This window comes from Equus quagga, chromosome 7 (genome assembly GCF_021613505.1).
Source record: "Equus quagga isolate Etosha38 chromosome 7, UCLA_HA_Equagga_1.0, whole genome shotgun sequence".
Taxonomy (NCBI): domain Eukaryota; kingdom Metazoa; phylum Chordata; class Mammalia; order Perissodactyla; family Equidae; genus Equus; species Equus quagga.
The window spans coordinates 35,288,448-35,302,430 of record NC_060273.1 but is presented as its reverse complement, the minus strand read 5'-3'; the positions used below and the strand labels follow the sequence as shown (position 1 = coordinate 35,302,430).

Here is a 13,983-nt window from a genome sequence, read left to right as displayed (position 1 = left end):
CCCACTCTCCCATCGTGTCCTAAATGCCTCTGGACGGAGTTTAATTTTTTTAAAACGCGGTGCTCAACCAAGGAGATGACTCAACTACACTGACACTGCACAGTCATCACTTCCGTGAGACATAACACCCCCTGAAGATGACACAGTTTCATTCAACAAACTTTTACCGACAGCAACGAACCTGCCAGGCCCTGGGCTCCTATGACTCACGCTTGCCGTACTCTCTCCCAGCAGCACTTCTGCAAACCGAGTCCACCAATAAAACCGCCTGTTCTTCAAATCTCTCCAGGAACTATTAGTCTGTTTTCTCATAGACTCCAAGGTCTCCACATCTGATACTTATTATTGTAATTGATTGATGAACTAACAACAATTTATAATTGATCTCAAATTTAGGAAAAGTGTTAGAGATAACCAAAAATAACTCTTGCTTCCCAAGAGCTATCTTTCATCTGCCAGAATGCCCAGCTTGTCCTAAGAGTAGCGACGTCTCCAGAGAGTCAGGGCTTTGGCAAAAGGAAGCGCGCAGCTGTGGGGACTGTAACCCGAGAGTGGCGGAGCGGGCAGGAGGCGGAGGGACATCTCACCTGCACCAGCGCCTCCTTCATGGCGGTCCAGTTGGACACCCGCCAAGCGCACTCCAGGACCAGGTACGGGTTTATGTGACCCTTGGACTGGCCGTATTCCGTCAAGGCTTCCCACTGGTTCAACTCCTTAGAGCACCTGGGAGAAGAGGGAGCCAAGAGCAAAGGTTCAGTTACCAACAGATTCAGAGAGGGCCAGGCACAGGCCTTCGCGGTGTTTATTTCCACCTTACAGAGGGAAAAAACTTTTCCCCACACAGAGAGAAGGGAGGGCTTCTGTGGGGGGCTGAGTCTGGCTCCATCTTCCACCTGCCCTCTGGAAGAAACTGCTCCCTGGAGCACCAGGAATGCCCTCCCTCCGGCAAAGAGCGCAGAGCACAGAGCCACGGAGAGGCAGGATCATTTGCTGTTTCCCTAGCAGACACTTCTAATTACTTGAGACTTTTAAGTTCTTCTTAGATTTTTGTCTGTTCTTTTCTCTATGGGGCCATAAAGAAAGTAGCAAAGTCCCCTTTCAAAACGCTCGTTATGAGAAAACTTCAGAGCTTGCACTGGTTCCCGTAACTGATTCTTAAAGACACCAACCGCCGCGCAGCTCACCGGATCCAGTGGTCCTCCCAAAGCTGGTACTCTGGGAAAATAGCGGGGGATGCGTTACTCCGCTCGTGCTCCTTTTTGGCTTTATCCATGGCCTTTTCATAGGATTCTTGTGCCTAAAAAAGTTAATAATGCTTTTAAGCCACTGTTTAACTAGGAACTTTACCACGGCCATCGCTGAATTATTTAGGGCCAGTTGGATCACAGACCTGGGAGTGCCTCATACTCTTCTCTGTATCACTGAACACTCGAAATTCTCTATTCACAGACAAGAGAAGAGAGCGGGAGGAGAGCCCAGGGTGTGTAATTCCCCAGACAGAACGGAAGGAGAGACTGCCCAGACCTGCCTCCAAGAGCAGGGCCACAGTCTGTGCCTATGCTTCTGGGGTTTCTGTGGCTCAGTGTCCTACACAGGGCTGAGAAGCTCATCCTGTGACAGTGGCCCACACTACATTGAAAGGACAAGTCCGAGGATTAAAATTTAAACACTAAACGCCATCTACCTGCCATTTCCAACAGGACCAATGACTGCAGATAAAAAGCATCCATATTAGCAACTAACAGGAGAGGATTTAGGACTGGGCTTTAAAAATGTTCGTGTCATATATGTACATTTCTCTTAAATTGAGACACCAATCAAGGGGCCTTCACATGTAGGATAAATGCTTCAAATACAACAGTACACTTCTTATTTAAATGTGAATTCTGACTTGAGGACATTACAGTGAAGAAACACTAGAAACGGCCTTTCATCAGCCAGTCATTCCGCAGCAGCTACCTGCTCGAAGAATCCATGCTGCTCGTAAGCAATAGCGGTCGCCGTCTCCGAGTACTTGCAACGCTTCTGCCACAAACCGGCCCACATGTCTTCCTCTTGTAACAGAGAGTAAAGCTCAGCAAGGGAATCCAGGATCTCCTGAAAACACAGATCATGACTTCTGAGTGCTCAGGACAAAACCTTTTTTTTTCACTAGAGCAACTTCACTGTGTTGTAACGTAAAATCACTTGCGAGAGGTTTACTGAAACCGGGAGGACACTGGCAAAGACGACATAAGGAACGAAATGAGGTGCGGCTCACCTGCTGGGGTGGCGTTATGCTCTCCTGCTCGTAAAATTCTGTCGTTTGCTTCGGCTTGATCTGCAGACTCAGACCTTTCTCAAAAGCCTGGTGCTCCAGCATTAAGGTGGAGCGGAACCAGAGGTTGTGTGTTTTCCCCAAGTATTTCAGAACACAGGGTCTGATGGGAATCGGAGGGACGCACTGGGACATGGCCTCCACGAAGCAGTTGAGTGCGCTGGGCTGGCAGTCCCGCTGCACCTGGTGGCTGCCACTGCACAGGAACGGGCTGATCTCACCAGCCAGAGCCTGCAACCAAAGAGAGCAAATTCAGGTCTTCGTTCACAAGCCAGCACAGCTTGCCTCGCCCACACGGCATCTGGGAGTATTTTGGATAATTCGCTCTTAGATAAGTCAGTAGTTTCCTCATCGTCTGAAACTCAAGATTATTTTCTTTCATAAATACTTCCCAGAAGCTAAAACTATACTTTCCAAAACAGGATAAAAATATACTCACATGCTGCTGTCTGTCAGACAGAATTTTCCACAATCTGGGAAAAAGCTGGACCCACGTCTTTTCTGCCAGCGTTGTGGAAATGTGACACAGCTGGACGAATGCGCTGAGCAGTGCTCCAGTCTACAGAAAGAAGAAAGATGAGTGTAGCTGGCCGCAGGCGGGTGCTAACGATCCTGCCACACAGGTGCCTCAGACCGGTGCTCAGGAGGCACCACTGTCCCTTTCATCATCAGAGACTCCTCCACTTTCAAACTTTCCAACATCTGAGCAGATGTCATGCCAGAGTGAAAACACAGATTCTGAGCGACAGAAACCCACGGCGTGCTTAGCAGCCAAGCACAGACGTGGGTAAGGGGCTCATCAGTGACACATTTACTTTTTTAACCTTGAAGGGCAATTCCTAACATTATTGAGTCCACCATGTCTGAGAAGTATGAACACAATGAAAGTGTAAATGAGAGGTACCCCAGGTGCCATCAAAGCAGAGGCCCCTGGAAACATGAAAGAGAAAATAGAAGCTGCATACATATATGAGGGAAGTTATCTGCCAACAGGTACAATTCTGAGGAACAAATCAAGAAGCGTGAAAGTTCAGAGTCTCTGCAATTGACAGCGGACAAAGATGGAAAACCGACTGGACTGTAACATACACCCTACGACTGGGACCAGAGCTGGAAACTGAGACCCAAGGGTGTGCCAAATATGCAGATACATTTGATTTTGTCCACAGCTTTGTTGCTTTAGAAAATGTGAATTAGCTGCTAACATTTCTTATCAACAGCCAGGTTTCCAGTTGTGTGAAGCCCATCAGGCCCACGGGGCCCCATCTGGCATCACGCAGCTGGTGTCAAGGGGCTTGGGTTGACGCTTGCAAGCTCATCACAGGGCCTGCTGCCCCCAACATGGAGATAGAGCATCAGGGACACATGAGTCATGATTATGCTTCCCTTTTCCCATAGCAGACCCAAGAAAGGAAATCACCCTCATATTCATGTCTCTATCAAAACGCAAAAATCAGGGGCCGGCCCAGTGGGCGAGTGGCTAAGTTCATGTGCTCCGCTTCCGCAGAGCAGGGTTTGAGGGTTCAGATCTCAGGCACAGATAGCACTGCTCGTCAGGCCATGCTGTGGTGGGGTCCCACATAAAATAAAGGAAGATTGGCATAGATGTTAGCTTAGGGCCAATTTTCCTTACAAAAAGAAAAAAAAAAAACCAAAAATCAAGGATACAAATATGTCAAGGAAAATGGGAGAAAACACTTAAGTGAAGAATATTCCTATTTGACACTCAGGCCTGGTGATCTCATGTAGCTGCTCCCTTCACCCCAGTCACCGGGTCAAGTCAATGTAGCAGAAGCCAAGAGCACTGAAGGGCCACATGTGGTTACACACCAGCCAAACAAATTGCCCTTCTCTAGCCAAGAGCGGGGGACTCCAGAGGGTCCTGGCTCATGCTCATTTACACACTATCACAAAGAGAGGTGAAGAAGCATGAGCACTGCGGTGGCCCAGCAACGCCAGGGAGAACAGAGAGGGGACACTGGCTTCAACAGATTTCCCACACAGAGTAAGACAGTCAATCCTGGGACAAGAGGCTCAGAGCAAAGAGAAAGAGCAGGTGAGCCTGGCGTGAAGGGCCCGCTCAGACGCCTCTCAGTCCCTCTGGACTCGGAAACAAGTCATATAGAGGAGCTGCCTGGCCCCGACCACTGCACAGGGAGACGGGCTTCAGGAATGAAACGGTCAGGGCCCAAACTGTGAATGCAATGCTTTGTAACCCCACCTGGCTGTACAAAAAATATCAACATGAAAACTAACTTCCATAAATACATGGGATAAAGTAACAGGAACTCCAACTCCCGAACACTCCTGGCTGCTTTCTCTCCGCAGCAGCCACCTCTCTGCCTGGCGGAGCACATACTGATTTCACTTCTTTCTGATAATCACTTACTTCCCCACTAGAATGGAGCCCTATGAGGACTGGCTACTCTTGTCTGTTTCCTTCAGTGATATTTCCAGTGCCCAGAACAGTGCCTGGTACATGGTGGGCACTCAATAAATATCCATTGAATGACTAAGTAAGATAAAATGTGAAAAGGGTGAATAAGGACAATGAGACCATAGCCTGAGTAATCTTCCTAAGAAGGGCAGGACTGGAAACGCAGGCCATGATGCCTCAGCTAGAGAGGGCCATGGGGATGCCCGTGGGAACATTCTCCATGTGTGGCCATGTTCACTCTACCCCAACCACAGTCCAGAGGGCAGCAAAGGCCCCACAGGGGATGAGGAGGTGAGCAGTTGTGACCAAGTCAGCCAAGGACAAAATCTAAAGAGGCAGAACCAAACATGGACACTTTTAGCAATGTACTGCTAAAAGGTACCCTGACAGACCTAGCACAGCGAGCTGATCATCAGAGTTGTGCCAAAGCAACCCATGGGTCAGCATCGACATGGTGACTGCTCACGGTGACCATCACCAAGAAAGGCCTTTGGGTTTCGGAATGTGGAGCCACGACCCCTTTCTGGCAGTGAGGGCAGGAGAGATGGGTCTGTGAACAAGAGCATGTCATCCACACACAGAAGGGTGCTCTGTTTCCTGTCCCATACACCAGAAGATCAAGCGTCGTATGTTTACCCAACACCACAATTGTGTCACTTGGATACAAGTCCAAAGTTTGATTTAATGCACAAATTCAGGATAAGTCACCAGAAAAGATTAAATGTAAAGATCAGTTGTGATCAGTAGTTTGTTTATAATTTTTTTCACCTAGCTCCTGATATGAACAGAATCATCACTGTTTCTTTGTAATACTCTTCAAAACTAACATGGTATATGGAGCCTTAACTAATTCTCTCAATCGTTACCAAACAATGATCATCCCTCTAACTAGCCTGAGGAATTTTGGAAGCCAGAGCTTCTACCTGGCTTGATCTCAAAACAGATGCCTCAGGAGGTTCCCTCACCAAAGCGGAACTGATGCACCACATGAGCCCATTCTCATTTTCTCCTTTCCTATTGTATTTGAAAGATAATCCAGCAATGTCTCCTCATATGTTTATTTTTAATAAACAATTTCACCATTTATTTCAAGGGATAATAGTGGAGAAAATAACTGTTTTTTCTTATTTTCTCCCACAAGACACTGTAGTTTCTTTCTCAAATCTTTATATAAAATGTGATCCACTTTAGAGTCTCACAGAACTGTAAAGGTTTCAATTGAGATGGGAAAGAAAAGAAGAGTAATCTGTAAAAGAGAACCTTACACTGCTGTGGAAGAATCCTGGTTTGGGATTCAAAATATTCAGGGGAAAAAACAACCCCACTCTCCCTCCAAGCTTGCACACTGACCTTCACTTCCCGGAGAGTATCCAGAAATTTGTCGTGTCTGTTGGTTAACATGTGCAGCTGGTTTCCAATGTCTTTTTCAGAAAGTTCTTTGGTTTTGGGTGTGCTGGTCTGATCTCCAGGAGCCAGTTCAATATCTATTTCTACATCCTAAAAAAACAACCACCAACACAAATAAGCAAAACCAAAAGGTCAAATAAAATCCAACAAACACAACTCCTATGTACTTCTGGTTATGTTTTCGGCAAGTAAAATTTTAGTTTCCTGAAAGTTTATAATTATTTAAATAACCTTGAATTCTAAAATAAATAATCAACAATATTAACTAGACCAGACCTATTAATTAATAGACCAGATCTCGCTCTCTTTTTTTAAACGACAGTATGAAGATGTCATTGTTGGGGCCGGCCCCATGGCCGAGAGGTTAAGTTCGTGCACTCTGCTTTGGCGGCCCAGGTTTTCACGGGTTGGGATCCTGGGTGCAGACATGGCACCGCTCATCAAGCCATGCTGAGGCGGCATCCCACATGCCACAACTAGAAGGATCACAACTACAATATACAACTATGCACTGGGGGGCTTTGGGGAGAAAAAGGAAAAAAAAAAATTCTTAAAATGTCATTGTTTTGTTTTCATGTTTAGTTTATGGAATGCAAAATAAAAAATTATCAACTTTAAACAGTAAAAATAATAAAGATTACTAGGGATTACAGCCTATCATTCCTCAAAACACAATATAGTTGCCTAGCTGCCTTGCCCATTCAGATCATCAGTCAGGGAAAAGAACCTTCTTGATACAAGGTTTTACACAACTCATTCTCAAAGAAAAATAAATCTTATTTCTGTCTGAAGCTTCTGGGAAGTCACAGTCACTAATTCAATCATCAAACTAGCCTCTAAGTTAAGTTACCAATACTTGGTGTGCGCCCTTTAAAACTCAGAAGAATCATTTTCAAGTTGGTAATTAATATCACTCAGGAGAGTTACAGAAAGAAGATCAAATCATCAAATGATCCAGTATTTGGCAACAGTGAGAAAAATTTTACATTCTTATTCCTTAACATAACGAGCAGAAATCCTCCATGAGAGAAGGAACAAACTACCCCTTTTAGAGCAAAGAGGGTGCGCCTCCTCCTTCAATACTGGCTAGTTGTCTTTTAAAACCCCACTCTCCAGAGAGACCGAGCTTCCGAAAGCTAACAACCTAAAGGAAGCACGGCTGAAAGACCTGCATCCGGAGCAGCGTCCGCCACTCCCTCGTGGAGGACCGGAGCCATCAGCACTAAGGCATCGGCCGGCCGGGCCTCCACAGCTGCCCTGCCAGAAGGAGGCGGGTCCGGGAGGTCCCCAGCAGGCTGCTGGGGAGCCAGCTACAGCGACGGTTCTAGTATGGTGTGGTCAGAGCAGTGTTTCCTAATTCAACATGGGCTACTTCTCGCTTGGAAAGAAAAATCACCAAACAGTAAAATCTCCTGTACCAAGCAGCACTGTATCACAATAGCGTGACCAATCTCAAAACTACAGGCATCACAAGATGCTTATCAATTCTAACTTCAAAAAATCGAACTGAATGCAGGTAGCACACTGAGCTTTCATGCAGAGACTGGTTTCAATACACTGCTCTTGCCCTAAAAATATCTAAGGCTGCCATAGAATTCTTCGGCAGAATGGGGTCCTACTGTGAACAGGAGGCAGCGTGCAATCTGGAGCATTACCTCCTCTTTGGACTCGCTGTTCTCTCGCTCCCGCGGCTCCTGCTTGACATGCGTGACCATGGCGAAGGCTGCTCGGTCGTGGCTGTCGGCCAGATTGATGACGTTGGTGATGGATGGGAGCATAGCTCCTTGGCAGCTGGTACCAATGGGAGTGCTCTTCTCACACACAGCCAAAAGAAGCTAGAGAGTTCATGGAAGAGAAGACACACCTAAGACATATGCCTGGCATTTGAGGCGTGTGGACCCACAGTTAACACCTAGCCATCTCGACTGGTCCGCACGTGCTGATGACTGCTGGACACTCCTCTCGAGCTGAGACGAAGTGTCTGAACCTCCCTCCCAGACGCCCCTCACCTGTCAGGTACTCCTGACTCCAGGTCTAAGTGTAAGCTCAGCATCTTTCTCCCCTACCAGATGGGCTTCCCCGTCTGTTCTCACAGAGGCACCTCCCAGACAAAGGAGACAGACACCTTTGCTTCATCCATCTGTCTTCCTTCTCCCTCGTCTCCCACACCACATCACCCAGCCCTGCCAGTCTTACCTCCTGAATACCTAGGCAGCTGTCACCTCCCGCCTGGACAGAACCTCCTAACTCATCTCCAGGCTTACTCTTCTCAAATCATGTCCTTCCACACAGCTGAGCCCGGTCTCTCCTCCCCCACCCTCCAACGGCTTCCCACAGCCCTGGGGGAGGGCACGCTCCTCAGCGGGGCTCACATGCTCCTCCCTGATGTAACACCCCACCCCCCCCGCCACCCCGCGCAGAACACTTCTGTGACCATTCCCCACACCCCAGCATGCTTCGCCACAGGCCTTTGCTCAGGCTGCCCGCCTCCAAGCAAGCTACTCTTGCATTCTTTCGGCATCTATTTACTGAGCACCACTCGGGGCTGTGTGAGGCCTTGGAGATTCACTTGACAACTTCACGGAGATTGTATCCTCTGCCCTCATGGAGCTGAAGTGTCAGAGGGAAGGACAAGACCAACTTCAACACTTAGCTTGCGTGGCAAGAGTGTGGCAAGTTCCAGAACACGAAAGGCCAGTGTGGCTGGAGACTAACGAGTGAGGGAGAGAGGGACAGTATGGGGCTGGAGAGGAGGCAAGGGTCTGGTGACTCGGGGGCCAGCAAGACAGTATTCTGGAGGCTGGACTTTGTGCCGAGTACGATGATGAGGAGCGACATGATCTGCTGTATTCTTCAAGAGCAATGTTTCAACAATAAAGAAAACTGTAGTGGATGGGAGGGCAGATGGGTGCACACCAAGGAAACCGTTCCTGTCATCCTCGTGGGCTATGCTGGTGGCCACAAGAGGGACGCAGAAGAGGGAAGGGAGGGAGGTAAAGGACCTTGAACTAGTGACACCTGGTGAGGGAGCAGATACACAAGACACAGGAGGGCAGGAATGGAGGATTCCGGGTTTGTGCCCTTCAGCCTGCCCCCTCCTCCATCGATTCCCGTGTAGCTGTCCCAGTCAACATCCTTTCACCTCTCTATCTGCAGTACCTGTGCCAGGGCCTGCCACCTAATACCGACCAACAGGTCTCTCGAATGAATGATGAATAAATCCGGGAACTCTGTCCATTGTGCTGCCATTAGCCAAGTTCCAAATCCATGTTGTGTACAGCACTGAGAAAACTACCTTCACACAAATGGAAATATGCCAACAAGCTCTAACTGAACTACAGTGCCACAACTCCCTTCTTTATCCCCCAAAGAGATTTTCACAACTGTCTATCTCAGTTGTCTCATTAGACAAAGCAACTGGCCACCTAGTTTCATTCCTTCTGGGTAAGCATCAGAGCTCCTTGCACAGCACTGGTGACCTGCTATGGGAACCTAAGTTGCCTGGTGCACTAAGTCGGTGATTAAGCCAAGAGTGAGGGCTAGCCAATTTGAACAACAAACAAGAAGTCTTACTACGGTCCTGTTAGAAACGTCACAGAACATCTGACGTACCATCCATGGAAACAGTCCGACCTTTATCACTGGCACTAACTCCTCACTAAGGGATCAGAGCCCGGCACGGTCCGGCTGGCCCAGCCTGGCTGCTCTATCTTCCCACTTTAAGAATGACTACTACTGACAATTATAGTACATTAAATTTTCTATGGCATGTAGACAGAATTTACTGTTTTTATATTTGAAGAAAAATGAATCTTTACCTACAAACTAAGGAATATTAACAACTTTTTGATTAAAGGGCTTCAAACCCACCCAAAAAAAGCTTTAGATGAAAACAGCTTTGCATGATTTTTCTTCCTACTAGAGATCAAGAGCAATTTAATGGTAGAGATCGCTAATCCATCTTAGAGCATGTGAATACCTCCTGGCTTCAGTGTCCCGCCCACAGATGGCGAGCCGAGCCCGGCCTACCTCAATGCACTGCTTGATCCAGAAGTGGTTCCCCATGGCTTCCCAATTCTGGGAACAGGTCACGTACAGCAGGCGCTCGTAGACCCGACGTTTCATAGAGTTGTCAAAAACCTCAAAAAACTTTGCCCTGATGAGTGGCTGAGCACAACGCAGCCCAGAGAGAAAGGCAGGCTCGAGTTTCGCAGTCAGCTCACTGCCAGACAGCGTCTCATCTCTGGAAGTGAAAGAGTAACACTGAGACAGGACAGCTACACCACATGGCCGGACAGCAGACGCCGCAGCCCGCCAAGCAGAAAACACATGGATACCAACTTTCTGAAACGCCACCATGAAAGCCAAGAGTATCTTACAAATCTCTGTAGGCTGATGCAGCATTTGAGCCAAAGGCTCATTAATGACGTCAAAATATGTTACGTGATTTAGTATTTAAATGAATATTTAAATTTCAGGTATAACTAAAAGATTAAAAAGACACGTTACTTGGGTCAGTCAGAAAACACCTTATGGATCAATATATGCAATATTTGATTGATGCAATTACCTGTAGACATAGTTAACAAGGTCTAAAAACTGGGCATTTAATTCAAGGTCTTCCGGAAAACGCTTTTCTATGTAGGTCATCATTTTCACAAGCAAAATGGACTTCTCCCGGAGTGTAGGTGTCTGTACAAATTTTTTTTTAAAAGAAAAGGTCAATCACTTCTATTTGAAAAGACACATTCAAAAGTATTCAGCAATCTGCTCTATTATTTTTTCAGCTCCTACAATTTTGTCAAGTGAAGTAAGACAAGGTCATTTCTAAACAGAACAGTCAAAGTCGGCTCCGGCTGTCTTCGGAGCTTACCGTCGAGACAGAGGCCGATGGCGTTTCCTAGTGGATGCAGCTCACTTTGAAGAAAAAGCAACTCAATTATGAAACAAATCAAAGTTTGCAAGCAGCTTACTGAGTTAGATAACAGTCTCTCATCATGAGTAGTACTGCTATTATTAGGCTCACCTTCACCACCTTAAAAGATTAACAAGTAACGTTCATTCAACATTTTCACAAAAGTAAAACCGCATTAAGATAAATGACCAGTTATCTCAAGTTTCTACTTAAAATCTGTTAAGCACAGTGAGAAAAATCCATCTTAATGGACTTGCAGGAAAGATACTGTGAATACGAATACGGGAGAGAAAAATGTTTTGCTTGAGACTCTTAAGATGGAAGAGCTGAGAAAGTGACATCTGAACTTTCCTTCCGTGCAAAGGAAGGTCACCTGCTAGAGCACTCTCCTTGCAGCTCACCTGATTGGCTGCCATCGGGGAGTTGTTCTTAACCCATTCTTCCACAATCTTCACCACGGCCCGGAGGATTTTGGCATCCGGCGATTTCTCAATGAGGGAGGTCAGGATGGCCTGGATAAAGCTCTTCCTCATCTCCATGCTCATCACAGCCAGGCGCGTTTTCACCAGCTCCAGACTCAGCATCACCAGCTCGCTTGTTCCCGCTGTGGGAGAAAGAGCAGGCACCCAGCCGTCTCTACAAAGGCACGTCAGCAGGCGACCCCTTCCCGTCGTGCGGCATGTTGGACTCTGCCCATTTCCCCCGCAAATATTTTCCCCAGCGACGAGGGCTCTGGGATTCAGTGCCTCATCGCCTTCTCACTACCCCACCTTGCAGGGGCGGCCCTCTAAGAGCCTTCCACGAGGGAGGAGCTGACGGGACCAGGGCCGGCAGCCCAGGGTACAGCCCAGCCCCGAAGTCACGCTCACGGCACTTGTGTTCAAGATGTATCTAGCAGCAGTGCCAACCACAGCTCCTTGCCCCAAACCAACAGACCACAGATTCCTGGAGCCCACTGCTTAGGTCTAGAACGTCTGACTTAATTCTTTTTCAGAAGTAACAGCTCTGATTCAGCAATCCGTTTTAAAGCAAAATCATTACATAACTCTCATTCAGTGGTGAATGTTCCACATAAATGTCCAACCATTTAAAAACTTCTTCATTCTTGAATTCACAAATTTTAAAAGTTCATTTTAAAAATGAGTCTCATCTTGGTTTTTTAAACGAAATGCTCAGAACCTCTTTGATACGAGCAAATGATAAATTTCATAAAAACAGGCACTCATGCCTGCTTTAGAATTCAAGCACATAGCTGGCACCATTTAGGTGTTAAAGTTTGAGGAAAAAACATGGGGCGGGGCTGGGGGCACTAAGTTTCTCACCTGCAGTTGCTTCCGCGCCGCCCGACGCTGCCTGTGGATTTAAATGCTCTCGGACCATCTTCTGCAGGGAGCGCATAAAAACCGAGATCAGCCTGTCTATGTAGCTCGGGTTGTTGCTGCAGGCCGACTTGAGGATCATAAGGGTCCCTAAAAGGTAGACGTTGACAGGTTTTTTCAGACAAGTTAAAAACAACTGAGCAGTTTTAATAGATGCAAAAATTCTAAACAAAATTTTGGCAACCAGAATTCAGCAATTCATCAAAAGAATCATACATCAGGATCAGGTGGGATTCACACCAGGGACACAGGGATGGTTCAACATCCGCAAATCAATCAACGTGATACACCACATCAACAAACTGAGGAATAAAAGCCACATGATCATCTCAATAGATGCAGAGAAGGCATTTGACAAGATCCAACAACCATTTATGATAAAAAATCTGAACAAAATGGGCAGAGAAGGAAACTACCTCAACATAATAAAGGCCATATATGACAAACCCATAGCCAACATCATACTCAATGGGCAAAAACTGAACCCCATCCCCCTGAAAACAGGAATGAGACAAGGATGCCCTCTATCACCACTCTTATTTAACATAGTACTGGAGGTCCTGGCCAGAGCAATCAGGCAAGAAAAAGGAATAAAAGGAATCCAAATAGGGAGGGAAGAAGTGAAACTCTCGCTGTTCGCAGACGACATGATCTTATATATAGAAAACCCCAAAGAATCCATTGGAAAACTGTTAGAAGTAATCAACAACTACAGCAAAGTTGCGGGGTATAAAATCAATTTGCATAAATCAGTAGCATTTCTATACTCCAGTAATGAACCAACAGAAAAAGAACTCAAGAATACAATACCATTCACAATCGCAACAAAAAGAACAAAATACCTTGGGGTAAATTTAACTAAGGCAGTGAAGGACCTATATAATGAAAATTACAAGGCCTTTCTGAGAGAATTGGATGACGACATAAGGAGATGGAAAGACATTCCATGTACATGGATTGGAAGAATAAACATAGTTAAAATGTCCGTTCTACCTAAAGCAATCTACAGATTCAACGCCATCCCAATCAGAATCCCAATGACATTCTTTACAGAATTAGAACAAAGAATCCTAAAATTCATATGGGGCAACAAAAGACCCCGAATTTCTAAAGCAATCCTGAGAAAAAAGAACAAAACGGGAGGCATCACAATCCCTGACTTCAAAACATACTACAAAGCTACAGTAATCAAAACAGCATGGTACTGGTACAAAAACAGGTGCACAGATCAATGGAACAGAATTGAAAGCCCAGAAATAAAACCACACATCTATGGACAGCTTATCTTTGACAAAGGAGCTGAGGGCATAGAATGGAGAAAAGAAAGTCTTTTCAACAAATGGTGCTGGGAAAACTGGAAAGCCATATGTAAAAGCATGAAAATTGACCATTCTTTTTCACCATTCACAAAAATAAACTCAAAATAGATTAAAGACCTAAAGGTGAGACCTGAAACCATAAGCCTTCTGGAAGAAAACGTAGGCAGTACACTCTTTGACATCAGTATTAAAAGGATCTTTTCGGACAC

At 46.2% G+C, this 13,983-nt stretch overlaps 1 protein-coding gene across 8 annotated transcripts in view; it reads right to left on the bottom strand.

Annotated features, from left to right (window-relative positions):
- TRRAP (transformation/transcription domain associated protein) overlaps positions 1-13,983 on the bottom strand; it is a 117,281-nt gene that overhangs the window by 30,995 nt on the left and 72,303 nt on the right. For all 8 annotated transcript variants that reach the window (XM_046667796.1, XM_046667800.1, XM_046667799.1 and 5 more), the window contains 11 exons: positions 12,399-12,545; positions 11,478-11,680; positions 10,732-10,853; positions 10,191-10,404; positions 7,817-7,996; positions 6,105-6,251; positions 2,757-2,876; positions 2,261-2,548; positions 1,960-2,097; positions 1,185-1,297; positions 588-723 (listed from right to left, as the gene is read on the bottom strand). In XM_046667796.1, coding sequence (XP_046523752.1) covers positions 588-723; positions 1,185-1,297; positions 1,960-2,097; positions 2,261-2,548; positions 2,757-2,876; positions 6,105-6,251; positions 7,817-7,996; positions 10,191-10,404; positions 10,732-10,853; positions 11,478-11,680; positions 12,399-12,545 — 1,808 coding nt within the window. The remainder of the gene's footprint in view (positions 1-587; positions 724-1,184; positions 1,298-1,959; positions 2,098-2,260; positions 2,549-2,756; positions 2,877-6,104; positions 6,252-7,816; positions 7,997-10,190; positions 10,405-10,731; positions 10,854-11,477; positions 11,681-12,398; positions 12,546-13,983) is intronic.